This window comes from Puma concolor, chromosome B1 (assembly GCF_028749965.1).
Source record: "Puma concolor isolate L17-30 chromosome B1, mPumCon1.1.hap2, whole genome shotgun sequence".
NCBI classification, from domain to species: Eukaryota; Metazoa; Chordata; class Mammalia; order Carnivora; family Felidae; genus Puma; species Puma concolor.
Genome location: NC_141670.1, coordinates 77448466 through 77464737, shown reverse-complemented (window position 1 = coordinate 77464737; position 16272 = coordinate 77448466). Strand labels below are relative to the sequence as shown.

General features: G+C 42.9%; 1 protein-coding gene across 1 annotated transcript in view; it reads right to left on the bottom strand.

Moving 5' to 3' along the window:
• Window positions 1–16272, bottom strand: part of LOC112858094 (serine/threonine-protein kinase DCLK2) — a 63177-nt gene that overhangs the window by 6196 nt on the left and 40709 nt on the right. The window contains exons 11-15 of the mRNA XM_086702953.1: window positions 11045–11178; window positions 10543–10620; window positions 4419–4515; window positions 3709–3789; window positions 2429–2545 (exon numbers count right to left, since the gene is read on the bottom strand). Of these exons, the coding sequence (XP_086559079.1) occupies window positions 2429–2545; window positions 3709–3789; window positions 4419–4515; window positions 10543–10620; window positions 11045–11178 (507 nt within the window). The remainder of the gene's footprint in view (window positions 1–2428; window positions 2546–3708; window positions 3790–4418; window positions 4516–10542; window positions 10621–11044; window positions 11179–16272) is intronic.

The following is a 16272-nucleotide window of genomic DNA, read 5'->3' as shown; positions in this document are numbered from 1 at the left end:
TTGGGGAACAAGCCCCGAATTCACAGGCCAGCTTTTTGGCCATTGAGAATTGGTACCTCCAGAGACAAGCTTTACTGATTTCTCCTGTAGGTACTGAATGTGATAATGCCACTCAGCAGCTCCTCAGACCTAACAACCTGCAGAGTTGTGTAGGGAACATGAGGTTAGATGGGACCCTGCCAACATGCTCAAAATCAACTGAACACACACATAAAAACACCACTTGCACAACCACCACTGGGATTACAGATATAATAAAGGTTGTTCACTCATACAACCATCCAGTTAAAGCTAAGGGGCTTGAAATTTGACTACTGATCTCCTTCATAGCAAATGGGAAACTATCATTTGTAAGCCGGAAGATACAGCTTCTGTCTGAGAGGCTCTAAATGTCATTATCCAGAATAGAGCCTATATTGGGCCATAAGGTAAAGGGCTGGGTCATTCCAGAGCTTTAGTGGGCCACAGGCGTCGGCCCATGATTCCTGTGTGGGCGCTGAGTCCACAGGTAACCCAGGCAACGATGGCAGAACTCTCCTAAGCCCTGGGCACAGTCCCATTAAAGGTCCTTCTTCTAGGAGACTCTGAAGCTTAATTAACCTAGCTATTAAATTTTGATCCTAAAAAACATTCTTAAGATTCTTCATTATGTGTCAAGTGTGCCAATTTTCTGTTTTATTTCCTCTAAATTTTGCAGAAGCCTTATGGTGTCCATGCGACCAGTCTGTAATTTGCCATCCGTCCCATCCATCAGTGCCTGCTCTTGTAGGTGAATCGCTTAAAAATGTTCTCATGCTGTTGAGTCAATCAAGATGGTTCTTTTCAAAGTGTTTAAGCTGTAACTCTGTGACAACTCTGACTTTCCCGGGCTTTCAGCAGAACGCTGCTAAAATGTTAGGAAAACCACAACTCAAGAGGCCTTCTCATTACTTTGGCACAGAGCACCCCAATGTCCTGCAACATGTCAAAAGACCGAGTCTGCAAGCTCAGGCCTTGTCTGAGGGAGGGAAGCAGTGTGAGAGCACGCTTTCTAGCAGGGAAGGAGTAAAGGAGTTCTGAGGACATACAGAGGGCTTCCAGGTAAATGCAGCCGCTCCAGGGGGAGAAAGGGGAACGGCAGACCATTAGTGGGGCTAAGGTGGTGGATACCCAACAAAACATACCACAGTGTTCTGTATTCTCCGTGGTGGGGGTGGGGGTGGGGGGCGGGGAAGGGATTCCTTCCAGCTTCTATATGGACCCAGAATCTTCTTGAGTAAAGGTTCCTAGACTACAATGTGCCAGAGAGTAAGCAACCGCTTTCCTTCTAGTTGGGTAGAAAACAAGTTGAACCTTTCCAGAGGGTGAGATGCTTGTCCTGAGATAAGAAAGCTGGAAATGTAGAGACAGCCCATCACTGGCTGTCAGGTTCCCAGGGGGCTGTCAGGGGTGGCCAAGCCGCTAACAACTCAGGCACCTGTCCCCTTAGAAAGTCTGATTCCAAAGCCACCCCAGGTCCTGGAGAAGGCAACCCCTCACCTGCTCCCAGATCGTGTGAGCGGTATGGGCAGAACAGAGGTCATGGCCCCCAGTGTTGGTGCCACAACAGGAGGGGACATACTCACTGCTGGGCTTCAGGCCCGACTTCAGCAGGGACTCAGGCCAGGACAGCTGGTGTTGAGTGAGCTAACCGCACTTCTAGTTCAATTTTATTCTTTCTGCCTTTATTTTCTCTTTTGCTAAATTTACCTTAACGTTTCTTTCCTTACTTTAATGCCACTGTTTATTTGTTGTGTTTATGCATTTAGATAAATTCCCTTACAATCATTTTGAAAGAAGGAAGACCTAAAAAAAATTATGGGGATCATTGTTACTGACATCTCAAAATCTTTCTAACCCTGAAAACAAAAACACAAATATATATTTTTTACATTGTTCTGTACTTTTAAAAGCCACAAAACACTAATTTTTTAAAGGAATTTGTTTAACTTTAGCGGTTTCTTACCCCTGGTCTCAAAGAATAATTCATACCTCACACAGTGTGTTTGTGAAGCCTTGAATAGGCAGGGAGTTCCTTCCTTAGGCTGTAAATCCCAGCCAGGCTTGGGAGGCCCTCTCCAGATGAGAAACAGAGAGGAGAGCAGAAGCAGCTGCCAGGGAGGGCACCGAGCCCGGGAGAAGGGGCCAGCGGCTCCTTGGTGCCGGGACCCATCAGGCTGGCCTTGCTAGTACCTGCACAGCCCCCTACCCCAGAACTCGAGGCCTGGGAGTCGGCCAGATGGGTGCACTCCACGTGCCAAGACAATCTTGAAAAGCAAAGGAACATGGAAGGTGCGGACTTCCATGTGAGGGAACCTCAGCTATTCACTTCTAAAGACTCAAAGTCCACCGAGCAGTCAGGCCCGACACTTCAGCTTTCCAAGGGCAGAACAGAGTGCCTTCCACTTACCATGATAACCGAGACCCCGGTGGTGGTGCTGTTCTGTTTGGGGAGCGCATTATTAAAGTGCTGTTTGAGTTTACCTGTTACTTCAGCTTGCATATTATTCTCCTGGGAGGCATCATCCTACAGAAAAGAATCAAATACAATGGTTTCAGATTCTCAGGTCTACGTTGGCTTTTCCTGAATAGTCACCCTCGCCCCACCATCTCTTCCTAACAGGACTGATTTTCACCACAAGGTTAGGGGAACAATTACTGCCGTTTAGCAGTCCTATGTCCTCAGGAAGACCCCAAGCCATTCCCTTTGCTCCTTAAGCCTCAATCAGGCCAAGTAGAGAGCACCAGTCTCTGAGAACACGAAGGAAGACACTCTTCAGGCTTCTAAGACTCTGTCCCCAAGGCACAAATCCCACAGAGTTTAGTACAGATCCCTCCCATGGAAACACCAAAATTAATGAAGAGTTTATTATTTTGATCAAGAATTCACTTAGTTGTTAGTCTTTATCGCTCATAAAGAAATGTGGCATCTCAGCTACTTGGTCCAAGACCTAAGTCACTTGGCAGGATCCAGAGAGGCTGAACCCTCATGTCAGGATGTGTGGGACCCCACAGAGATAGTGGAGGGGTGCAGGGAGCCACCACTCCCCCACAAGCAGGCAAAAGCCCATGGCTAAATACATTAACCTCACTCTCATGGAGTCTTTGGGAATAAGGTAAATGCAAACTCTCCCACCAGCACCACTTAATGGATCACATTTACCCTAAACCCAGAGGTACCACCAAGCCCAGACAAACTCTGGTCAACGTCACACCCCCTCTACTAGGCTCCAGAAGGGACTATGTCTCAGCCTCCTTACTCTCAGCAGGAGATCTCCTATGACCATGTGCCATAAAGACATGGGGATCAGCGTCTGAAACATGCTCATCTCTGGGCAAATCCTGAAAACTCTCAAATCCCATAAGTATAGAAGGCAAAAGCTGAAAGGCTCCTGAGAGCGCATCCCAACCAATCCTTTCGTTTTGTAGATGAGGAAAGTGAGCGCCAGAAAGGGACAGTGACTTGCCCAGGTCACTCACAGAGCAGGATCAAATACTCCGAGATCCTCATGCCAAGTGCCTTCTCCCAGAGAGCTACCTTCATGCTACTTGCTCATGAGAGAAAACAGACATTTCATCTGCCATGGAACTTGGATGCAGAGCTCTGCATGTGCAAAAGCCACGGTGAAGAAGCAGGCTGGTGGTCACGGAACTTACAGATGTTCCTTCCCCGAGAACATGAGTACTTACTGACACCCAGGGGTGGCTCAGGATTTCTCCCGCGGTACACCGAGCTTCAACGTTTACCTGAAGCATTTGACTGATTAATTCCTGGAACGAAATAAAGAAGAGTATAGAGGAGGCGAGGTGGGGACTTCCAGCATAAACACAGATATCTGAGCTTGCACTAAGTACTTCAAAGAACCAGCCAACACAGCTGCTCAGCCATTTCACCTTAGAAGCTATTATCACCTACATTCCTACTGCCCTACCAGGCAATCACACAGACACGGCTGCCTCAGGGCAGCACCAGTGTGAGAGAAGAGAAGGTCTCTCCTGGGTCTACATTAAACCAAGATGTTCTCTCCTAAGAGTTCTGGTTATTATCATCATTCCGCAGTGTAAAAACTGCAGTATTGTTCCTTTTGGCAAGTCAGTATGTCTCATTCCCACATTCTGATGGGTGTCCAATACATATTTCTTAAATAAATGAAAGAACGCATGTTTAGGGCTTAGAGGAACGCAGGAGGGTGGCAGGGGCAAATTGGGAAGACAGCCAGTCCAGCTTCAGAATGTGCCTATGAGTTCCAGAGACTATACTGTGGGATGAACTTAAAGAAGAAACACATTAAAAGTCAAGCCAGACCTGGAGCTCGATTCCAAGAGCTGCAACAGCCTCACACGGCAGACGAGGGCCCCTTGACACAACGTAACCCATGGAAACAAACCCAGATGGGTACCTTTGCTGAGTCTGTGATGTTATCCCAGTAGGGGGCTGGAAACTCCAGCTTCCCAGCCAAGATCTGGTCAAAGAGATCTTCCTGGAGATTGTTCTCACTAAGTCAGTGACAAAGAAATAGAAGAAAAAGCAAAGTTACCATACAGTTTTCAACAAAATGCTCACAGGAAGAATGGGGTGAGGAGTCCAGTCTCTTGGCTTGGGCATTTCATATCTCAATTGTATTTGTTATGACACATTTTTTCCTTTTAGATGATGAGATAAAGAACATATCCATAGGCCTGGGTATCAGGGAAAGAGAGGACACAAGGTTCAAGAAACTTGTTTCAGCTTGAGAAAAGGCAGTAATTCTGGAGACGGACGGTGGTGATGGCTGCACAATACTATGAATGTACTTCATGCCATTAAAACTGTACATTTAGGGGCACCTGGGTGGCTCAGTCCGTTAAGCTTCCGATTTTGGCTTAGGTCATGATCTCAGTTAGTGAGTTCAAGCCCCCGCATTGGGCCCTGCCCTGGCAGCTCAGAGCCTGGAGCCTGCTTCAGATTCTGTGTCTCCCTCTGCCCCTCTCCCCACTTGCACTGTTTCTGTCCCTCAAAAATAAGTAAATGTTAACAAAAATTGTAAACTTAAAAATGGTTAAAAGGTAATGTATATATTCTGCCAAAGAAAAAAAGGACTCAAGAAAAATATGGAATCCACAAATAACGTAAATCCTCATTTCAGAAAAAAACAATCTCGGCATCTGCCCTCACTTAATCTCTCATGGCGATCAGAGTGGAAAAGTAACAAACCTGAGTCAGCTCTCCTTGCGCTTCCTCTTTCTACTTTTCCAATAAAAGAGCCAAGAGCAGTGAAACAAGCCAAGATATGAAAGAGTCATAAGGAGTCCAGAATCTGGATAAAATATTCATGACATAATTAGCTCCCCATTGGAACCTGACTTTCACTTAAGCTCAATCTGAAAAAAAAAAAAAAAAAAAGAGCCCATCCAAGAAGAGCGACTAGAACCACACAGACTGAGGTGAAGTGATGTTGCTGCCCTCCCAGGGTGGGCATCCTTCCTCAGCCGTACCTAACTGCGCTACCCTCAGAGGTGCTCCTGCACATACAGCTGGTGCCTACTGAAACATAATGCCTTGACTTTTGAGGGAAGGTACACAGAAACGTAAAAACACTGCTGGGAAACATTCGGGAAGCTGGATGTCACCGTCTCCTGGAACACAGAGCCACAGCCACAGAGCCCCACCTCCCCCTTACTTGGTGGGTGCATCAACGGCTGAGCGAAAACAAAATCATTAGCCTTCTAGGCCACTCATTACAAAGCCCTAGTGGAAACCTCAGGGTAAGCCGCTGGAGTCAAGATGAAAATCCAGGAGTGGAAGCCCAGTCTCAGCGTGCACCATCTGCCTTGGAGTTGCCAACAGGGCCCCTGCAGTCTGCTGTGCAGAGGACTCACATGAGACCCCACCCGGCCTTCTAGACATAAGCCTAGTCATGCTAACTGCTCTCCCAGAGTGAGCAAGTGTGGTGTCCACAGAAACAGGTCATTTGGGGCAGTGCCTAGGGACAAATTCTGGGGCTGTGTGATGTGACTACCCTACACCTTTAATGAAAAAGAGGACAGGCAAACTTCGTTTTATTCCTGCTTCCCTTTACTGTACTTTGCAGATAATTGTACTCTTTTTTTACAAGGCGAAGGTTTGTGGCAATGCTGCAGGGAGCATGTCCATCAGTACCATTTTCCAACGGCATCTGCTCACTTTGCATCTGTTACATTTTGGTAATTCTCGCAATATTTAAAACTGTTTCATCATTAATCTGTTAGTTATGGTGATTTGTGATCCTTGATTACAACTCACTAAAGCTCAAATGACAGCATTTTTTAGCAATAAAGTACTTTTTATTTTACTGTTATTATTATTAATTATTATTTTTAAATAGGCTCCATGCCCAGCCTGGGGCTTAAACTCACAACCCTGAGATCAAGAGTCCCATGCCCCACTAACTGAGCCAGCCAGGGACCTCTACTATTTTTTTTTTTTTTTTTTAGTAAAGCATCTCTTTTTTTTTTTTTTTTTTAATTTTTTTTTTTTCCAACGTTTATTTATTTTTGGGACAGAGAGAGACAGAGCATGAACGGGGGAGGGGCAGAGAGAGAGGGAGACACAGAATCGGAAACAGGCTCCAGGTTCTGAGCCATCAGCCCAGAGCCTGACGCGGGGCTCGAACTCACGGACCGTGAGATCGTGACCTGGCTGAAGTCGGACGCTTAACCAACTGCGCCACCCAGGCGCCCCAAGTAAAGCATCTCTTAATTAACGTACGCACATTGTTTTTTTAGACATAATGCTGCCGCACGCTTAACAGACTACAGTACAGTGTGAACATAACCTTTATTTGTACTGGGAAACCAAAAAATTCATTGGACTTGCTTTTACTGTGGTATTTGCTTTATTGCGGTGGTCTGGAACCACTCTCGCAACATCTCCAAGGTAGGCCTGCAGAGTCTGTGGGCTTTTGTGAATACTCAGGACATCTCAACAAGCCCAGCTGAATTGACATCTGCCAGTTCATGAAGTCTGGGCCAAGAGGCACATCGAATGAGTAGCAAAAGTCAGGCCAGACAACCAGGTAAGGCAAGCGATTCCCACTGCCCTCCTGGAAAGTGTTTCTCTATGAGCCTGCACAAACTCTTTCTAGGTTGTCTGATGTTTTCTTTTTCACTGTTATTTCCCTACTGACTGAACTCAGCTCAACTCTCCAGGAGAAAATGTTAGAAAAAGATGTTAAAAATCACCCATTTCCAGAACCGTTGCTTTTAGCCACCCCTCTCTATTACTCATCTTCTTTTTTTTTTCCTGGAATAGCAAACAGCTTATATTTTGTTAACATACAGGACTTTTATTTTGTTCATAAACAGCTAAAAAGTTGGAAGTGTAACTGCAGCAAGTTATTTAGGTTCTTGGCAAAATAGTCTGAGTCAACAAACAAAAGCCTAGGGGGTCCCAGCAATAAGAAGTCACCTAAAGGATCCATGCTGTGAACTGCAAGCACTTTGAGCATTTCAAGCTTCCCTCAGTAGAAGAACAGAAAGCTAATTTATCCTTCTAAGTAGTCACGTAGTAAAAGCCACTCTGATTAAATCTACACTGGACTTATTTACACATTTATACTTCCACAATTGGGCTGAGATGTTCAGGGCACTTTAAAATCTTAAAACAATACAGCTCATGGATCAAGGTGCTGTAAGTTTAAAAATGTACATTAAGAAAAACCTGGAAAGCAACAGGAGTTTGAGCACATTCCTTCTTTTCAATGCCAAGTTGTTAAACAGTTGTCTGATGAGGTAACTTGAAAATGTTGTAAGCTACCTCACAAAATGATGTTTAAACATTTAGCTTATGGGAGGTATAAGTGCATGTTTCAGAAAAACAAAATTATCATGCAAATATGTTTTGTCAGTGGCCCCAAGATCAGACTTGCTTAGGCAATAACTAATACCGTGGTTGTAGGACCAGCTTCTGAATATAACATATAAGTCAACAGCTTTCAAAAGGTAGCTTTATTGCTTTTAATTAGCCACATACTTACCTCCAGTTCCCACAAAGAAGCTGCCATGCAGTGAGAAACAAGTCACAATAGATACATACTGTTCAATCTGAGTCTCAGTCTCGCTTTTGGTTAAAAGCAAAAAGCAAAATCAAATAACAAACCCACAGACTGCACTGGCATGTGGAAACACTAGAGGGAGTTGTGAGCACACATTCCTCTAAACTGATCCCTGATAACCCCTTTCCAACTGATCTCAACTTGGGTTAACCAAGGATGGAAACTCTGCTATAACAGGCCCCATGATCACTTGGCAACAAAACTACCCCCTTCACTTAACTAGTTTCCCAAACAAATCAACACTAAAACCAGCCAGAACACAATGGAACCGTAAAAATGACCACAAATTATTCCACTCCATGTACATACCTGCTTAATCTTCTCTCACATTTACTCTATTTGACTTCATTTGGTCAATGGGACATCAATCAGCAAATGTGTGTCAAGTGGACACTTGGAAAGTGGTTGAGCAAAGGAACTTGCCCTCTCTGGCTGCTTTTGGGGATCCTGTATCCACCATCATGTGAAACCAAGGTTAGCCCATTGAATGCTGAAAGGCACTTGACCAAGTCTTATCTGTTGTCCCAGCTGATCCTGAGCGAACTACCAGGCGTGTGAGTGATGCCTCACTAAACCATCAAGTCCCAATTAGCCAGCCCAGATCAGAAGAACTGCCCAATAAATCCAAAGAACTGACTGACAGCTCTAACCTTTGGAGTAGTTAACTGTTCAGCAAAAGCTGGCCAATAGTGCAGTAATCCTATAGTCTGTGTAACCCACCTAAGCAATGGCTTTGAAGGAAGACCATGATTTAACGGCCAGATGGCAAGAGCTTCCCACTGCAGAAACCCAATCCTAGCCACAAGGACAAGGTCCCACTCAAATGCTCTACCTTTCACTTAACCTTTGTGATTTCCAGCCCTGAAATAAGCATACCCTCATACTCAATTTATTCTTCTTGATCAATATTCTGGTGATGGGTGTCTTTACACCATAAGGCTCTCAAAAGTAGAAATTGACATCTCTGTGTCACTCTTGTGTTTACTGTAATGTCAGTAAAAAGAAAACTTGTTCAAATCAATTGAAAATTATCATTTAAAAAAGATATATCTTTCAACTTTTTTGTAGGTTTGAAAGCTTTATAATAAAATGTTGGGGGAGAGGCAGCAAATTAAATGTATTGAACTTACAACACCATAAATAAGACATCAGAGAATATGCTTTACATTTGATCCCTGACACCTAGAATAGTGCCTGGCACACAGTAGCTACTCAACAGTAGTTGTAAAATGAACAATAACAGAGATTAAAGTGAAAAGAGAGCTCAAGAAGATACATAAGAAAATCCGAGTTGCATCATTAGATGAACTTCTATTCCCAAGTCATTCATTTGCTCCAAAGAGGGAGATGGGACAGATCAAGAGAGGCCCTGTGGCCAAAGCCCTACACTCTCTCATGTTCACAGTACTGGGGTACTGGGTATGCTCTATGCCCGCTGTCACACATTCTGACACCTGTGTGTGGCCACCTCTGCCCCCCCACCGCCCCAGGTGAGATATGTGATTACCAAGAATCAGTCTCTATTTGTTCCCAGGCCTATTTATGCTCAAAGTATTTGTAATATTATGTGAACATATAGAATTAATTTAAATTTCATTAAATATTATGTGAAATATTATGTGAACAGATAGAATTAATTTAAAAAGAAAGAGTTCACTGTTTCTATGAGAACTAGGTTGAAAGCTTTGGAAGGTGAGTTGTTAAAAAAAAAAAACAACCCTGCTGTCAAATTAAATAGGAGAAATGACTATTAAGAACTGGAAAAGGAGGCTCGTCAGTGGCTCAGTCAGTTAAGTGTCCAACTTCGGCTCAGGTCATGATCTCACAGTTCATGTGTTCGAGCCCCGTGTTGCGCTCTGTGCTGACAGCGCAGAGCCTGGAGTCAGCTTCAGATTCTGTCTTCCTCTCTCTCTGCCCCTCCCGACTTCTGCTTGCTCGCTCGCTCTCAAAAATAAACATTAAAAAAATTGAAAGAAAAAAAAACGGGAAAAGGTTTGTTTACCTAGAAGGATCAGACTGCTTCATAAAGATCTTTAAATCTCACTCCACTTGAAAAAGATTGAGAATGGATATTGTACACATTGGATGATTTGGTGTGTTTTACAGAAGAGTGACAAGAAATTCAGAGGACCATATACCAAACAAAGGCCTTGACCTCACATCAGAAGTGTGGTCAAGGAATATCCATTAATAGGTTGTAAATTAAGAAAAAAAGTAAAAGGTATGTTTATATAATTTTTAACTGACATTTTTTTAAATTTTTTTTTTTTTTTTTTTAAAGTTCATGACCTGAGCTGAAGTCGGCTGCCCGACCAACTGAGCCACCCAGGCACTCCTTAACTGACATTTTTATTGACCAGATTCTGGTCCTGATTGCCAGGATGAGAATGCCTGCTTCCTGACCAAAGGGAGAGTTTACAATTCAGATATTGTTACTCAAAGAGCCACTGACCTTCGGAATGGAGGGAATCCACAGAGAAGTATGTATGTGATCACGCCTGCCGCCCAAATATCCACCTTCAGGCCATAGCTGAGAAAACAAAGTGGGTGGAGGGAAGAAATAATGATATTACTCCCAGGAACCCTCCAAATTACTGGAGTAGTTGCCTTTGTTTGTTATGACGAAGGGCTTCCTCTGTGTCAAACCACTCATTTCACACAAAGGAATTAACTGCCCTTTGGACAGGGACATCTACTCTTCTCCGGAGCTAACCACAACATTGGGAACTGTTGCCATATTTCCAAGACTGGCCCTGGGACAAAAGTCCAGGCCTAGAGCTCCTGGACACAGAAGCACACACCTCAGTTCCTGAGATTAAAGTCATGGTGCAGGTAATAGACTCTCCTACCCTCCACCTTCCCAGGAGGAATGTGAATACACAGCAGCCGGAGCAGCAAAACACACCTTTTTCCACCAAAATTCAAGTACTAACCAAAGCCACCAGGAGTCTTACCCGGTTTCAGCAATTATTTCTGGAGCCACATAAGTTGGTGTGCCACAGACTGTGTATAAAGGGCCTTCCACCACAGTGGCCAGACCAAAGTCTCCCAGCTTCAAGGACTTGGTTCCATCAGGATATTCACACACCTGGAACAGAAACCAGCCAATAATCAGAAGTAGTTTCTTTTCTCAATGATTCCAAAGGGGCCCTTGGAACTAGATAGAAACAACATTGATTAATAAGTTAAAAAAAAATCTCTCCTTGTTGATAATAATACCATTGTTTACTTCTGATGCTCTAAAGTTCTAAGTTTTCTTTAGACATTTTGCATGATTGTGTGAAATACAGAAGACAGTATCTTCCATCTATGTACAAAGTTCCTTATCTTGGGGCATCTGGGTGGCTCAGTTGGTTAAGTGTCCAACTTCAGCTCAGGGCATGATCTCATGGTTCGTGATTTTGAGCCCTGTGTGGGGCTCTGTGCAGACAGTATGGAGCTTGCTTGGGATTCTTTCTCTCTCTCTCTGTCAAAATAAATAAATAACTTTTTTAAAAAGTTCCTTATCTAGGAGTATAATGAATATGTGTGCATGCTGCCACAGCAGTTAGGGGTGTAGGTAGCTGCTTACCCAGTGTGGCCTAGACAGCAGGAAACGGAACTTGACTACATCCTCACTGAGTGTGAAGTACTTGAGAGACTCCGAAATGGTGTTTATTAACTGTCCTGGAGTTAACCCTCCTGGACTGTGTCCTCCACACTCCTCCTGGGAAGGTGGAGGGTGGGAGAGTCTATTACCTGCACCATGACTTTAATCTCAGTCATGTTTAGAAAATAAAATCAAGACTTGTTCTCTGAACAGTCAATGATGAATATAAATATCACATAATGAAAAACTTTGGAAGTTTGGAAAGAAAGTAAACTTTGGGATCAAACAGCCTGAGCCTGAATAACCTCTGCCATTTTCTGGTTGAGTGACCTTCAAAAACCACCCTGTGCATGTTCTTCACCTGTGAAGTGGGATGAGACTAGTCCCTAACTCACAGGGGTGGTGTCAAGAGACCAAGCTCAGAGCAGGGCTCAGTGAAGGTTCCTTCCTTTTCCTAGAAGGACTGGCTGATGAAATCAACTAATTATACTGGAAACAGTTTAACAATGCTGGTGAAGACGTGCGTGCTTTTTGCTTAAACGGAAGCAATCTTCCTAGAAAACATTTCAGCAACATGTAAATTTCTTTAAATTATTTATAAGCCTTGATCCAGTAAATCTACTTCTAAGAACCAACCCTAAGGGAATACAGATGAACCCAAAGGTTACACACAAAGCCACTAATCTCAGAATTTATCTATGTTTTTAAAAACTGGAAAGAACATAAATGGCTAACAGGACAATGACTTCATAAATCATGGAACATTCCTATGATAAAATACTATACAGTCACTAATAAGCACATTTCAAATAAGTACTAATCCTATGGAAAATATTCACTATATTACATAAAAAGAACATTCAAAATTATATATTCAATACAACACACCCAAATGTTCAGTTTATTTCTAGGTGGTAACACCAAAGATTACTTCAGCTTTGTTCTTTATACTTTTCACTGGTTTCTAAAACGTTTACAATGAACATGTGTTGGTTCTATAATTAGGAAATTTTATACATAAGCAAATTCTCCTTTGGGGATAAAAGTCTGAGAGTCACATTCTATGGAGATGGTTTTTAGATTTAACTATGTAATCTTTAACCTATTCATCTCTTGGATGTCCATTCTGAAAACAGTGAATTTCAGAGAAGAGCAACTGCAGAGAACTAATCTTTACTAATGTAATGTCTTTCTCTATTTTTATATTTTAGTCCTATTTAGTTTGTTTTTCCTCACATATCACTATGAACTGAGCCAGATTCTCACCCAAGCCGCTTACTCACTAAAGGATGAAAAATTTAGAAAATTATGTTTTTTCAAGATAAGCATGTTAACAACATTGTCCATTAATCTGATACTCAATGAGGGGGAGTGATTTATATAGACATCATTAAAAAGCATCAAGCACGTCAGGGCTCCCCCTTGTCAGCGATACCCAATTTGTACAGGCATTTAAAAAGCATGGCACTTAAATACCTTCCTTACCTGTGATGCCCTCATCAAGTGAAAGAAGAATGTTTTTCACCATAGTATTTAATAACTGCTTCCACATTTATGTACTAAGTATACATCCCCAGCATACATCTTTATGACTTTCAAGTTTCATGGGAGTAATGGTGAGGCTCACAGATATTTATCATTCTGAGTCAGCCACAACTCAGCAGAGGCATATTCAAAGCTACTAATGATTTAGCCTAAAGCAACAGAAACCAAGTTCTCAGTCATGCCAGGGTCTAAGGACGACCTTCCATCCATTATGTTTAATGTAAACATTAACGAGAACAATCTGATATAGAGAATTACAGTTAGAATTTATGATGCATTTACTGAAACCCAGACTTCAGAAATTCCCTAAGTAATTGCAGTGATAAGAACATTCTAAGCAAAATTATAATTTTAAATGTCTATATCATGAAAGTAAAAAAAAAAAGTTTTATTAATGTCATTGTTATTTTGTTTTTGCAAATTTAAAATACACTCGTTAGGTACATTTTTTTGAAAAATAGTGTTTACTTTCAACATGCAATTTAGGTATGCCTATGGGTACTTGAGGGTTGCTGTAGACACTCAGAAGTCCCTGAAGCCCCATTTCTCATATCCCCTATAAGGAATTCAGAGTCAGATGCAGAAGCATAAACAGAAAGGTACTGAACAGTTTATAATCACTGAATTATGTCTGGGCAACTGGCATCCTATCCTCAGCTAAACATCTAAAGAGAAGTGTCATAAGGAGCAGACAAGCCTGAAAAATATTTCATCTGATTCATTTCTCCCCAATACTTGACACAGAGGCAAATATGTGAAAGATAATATGAGTAAATTTCAAATATTAGCTGGAGAGTCTCTTCAAAGCAGGAAAAAAGATCTATAAATCTACACATATAGACACACATTTGTACATAGCTTTAAGAGAATGACACTGACATATAAACACTTATGGCTTTCCTTTCAGAGAATGGTTTTAAAAAAGAGGTGGACAAATGCATAGGGACCCCAGAGAAAGGCCTTCTGTTCTGGCAGTGTGCTTAGTTCTCTCCCCAGTTACTGACATCCTCACAGAAATCCAGAGATGCCAATATTTTCCCACACATTATCTCACTGGACCTCAGAGTCACCCCCTTGGGTGATTAGGAAAGTAACTGTTACCCGTGTTTTTCAGATGAGGAAACTGAGGCATAGAGAACTCAAGTTACCAGTAGCTACCAAGTGGGGATTCCAACCAAAACCATTACCATCCCACTACACCATCCTGCAACAGATTCTGTGTCTGAAAGTGAGAGTAGGCCTGGCAGAACCCCGGCTGCAGCCTGCACCCCTACGCAGATTCTGAGTGAATTTAAGCAATCACAACTGTGAGAATTCTAGCCCTGTGGTGTTCAAATGCCCCACCACAAGCTGAGAGATGCTCTGTCAAAAGTTGCGCTCAGAATGCAAAAGTTAAAAATGTGAGGAATGTAGATCCCACATACGGAGTAAACGCTGCACGTTCTCTAAATAAAATGTCAACATAATGATTTAGAAGGGCTTCAAATAGGAGAAACCAACCCTCTTCTCTCCTCGGTCCCCAGAACTCCCGGAAAAGCGGAATTTATCACTGGTCTCTCATAGTTAAGTCTGACAGGGCACCACCAGGCTGTAACTCACAGCATTAATGGCCACCCCAGTGCTCCCTGACACGCCGACCCATACATCTCTGCTGGCAGGGTTTTAAATTATGACACCGCTACCAGAGAAGGGGATGCAAATCAGATGTCTGAATGCTCTGCTGTTTAAAAACGGAATCCATTTTTAGAGTAGGGAGAGGCCGATGGTCACTCTGTGTACTTACTTCTAGTGCCTCAATGGCACTTTCTCATCCTAGGGCAATTCTGACCTGCTGACTCAATCTAGAATCTGCAGAGTGGTCGAGTTCAATTTTCAATGGCAGGTACATATTTTACTTAGATATGTGCAGGTAAGGTTTCCAAAGCCTGACCCTTTTAGAGCACACATTAGCCTCATCCAGATATCCTCCTTCCCTTCCCTTTTGGGTAGCACACTGGGGCTGGTGCAGGTCTTGAAGAGGGGTGAAGACTCATCTAGGGCAAGTGAGACTAGACAACAAAGTTGATTCCAATTTCTTGGTTATATTCTGAGACACATCATCTTGGAGACACCCATCTCCATCATATTCTCTTCCTTTGATGCGTGATAAAAGGATAAGGTATCAGATTCTGAGATGGTATACACATTGTGAGTAAACGAGAGAAGACATGGGAGGGGAGAGTGGAATCAATGAGCTGGGAAATGCACATTCCCTGGTTTACAGGCAAGTTCACTAATGCCTCAGTTGCCTTCCTCACAGGGCCTCGACATTCAAAGCTACAGAATAGGCTGGTGCCACAGAAACCGATTGTCCCTAGAGACCTGCAGGTCTGTATTTTCAGAAAACATCAGTACATGCAGCCACCAGTGTGAGGTGGGCCATGGACAGAAGGGAGAAATAAAGGAGGCATCCTCATTAATACCATGGCATTTATGTCTGGCCGCTGCCAGAGAAAGCCCTGTCACCGTTGCTTGTGAAGCCCCTGGCCAACCTTCGTCACCTGGTGGAGGACCCTGGGCCTGTAACAGGTGAGAAGACTGTTTTGAGGGGAGAACACCATATTCTCACTTCTATCCTGAGGCCCAGTCCTCCTTAGAGATTGTAAAACGAAGTCCATCATACATCCTGTTTTACAGAGAAGGGATATTTATTTTCCTAAGAGGAAAATCTAGACATGGAACACAATTCCTCAAGGCAGAAGACAGGAAGGAAAAAGCTCATATACTTTTAAATGGATACTCAGAAATCATCAAATGATATTACCAAAAGAGGAAAACGGATACTCTGGATTAGCAGAAAGCCCCCAGGATGGCCTTAAATCCTAAACATCAATGCATATTCCTTTCCACAATTATTTGTATAGTACAAGTATGAGACAAGTTATAAAGACCTGTGTTTGAGTGAGTGCTCACTGCTAGCTAACTAAGTGACTGTCAATGGTTAGTCAACAACCATTTACTCCACATCCACCACAGCGTGTTTCCTTGAAACTGTCCAAGGCACTGACG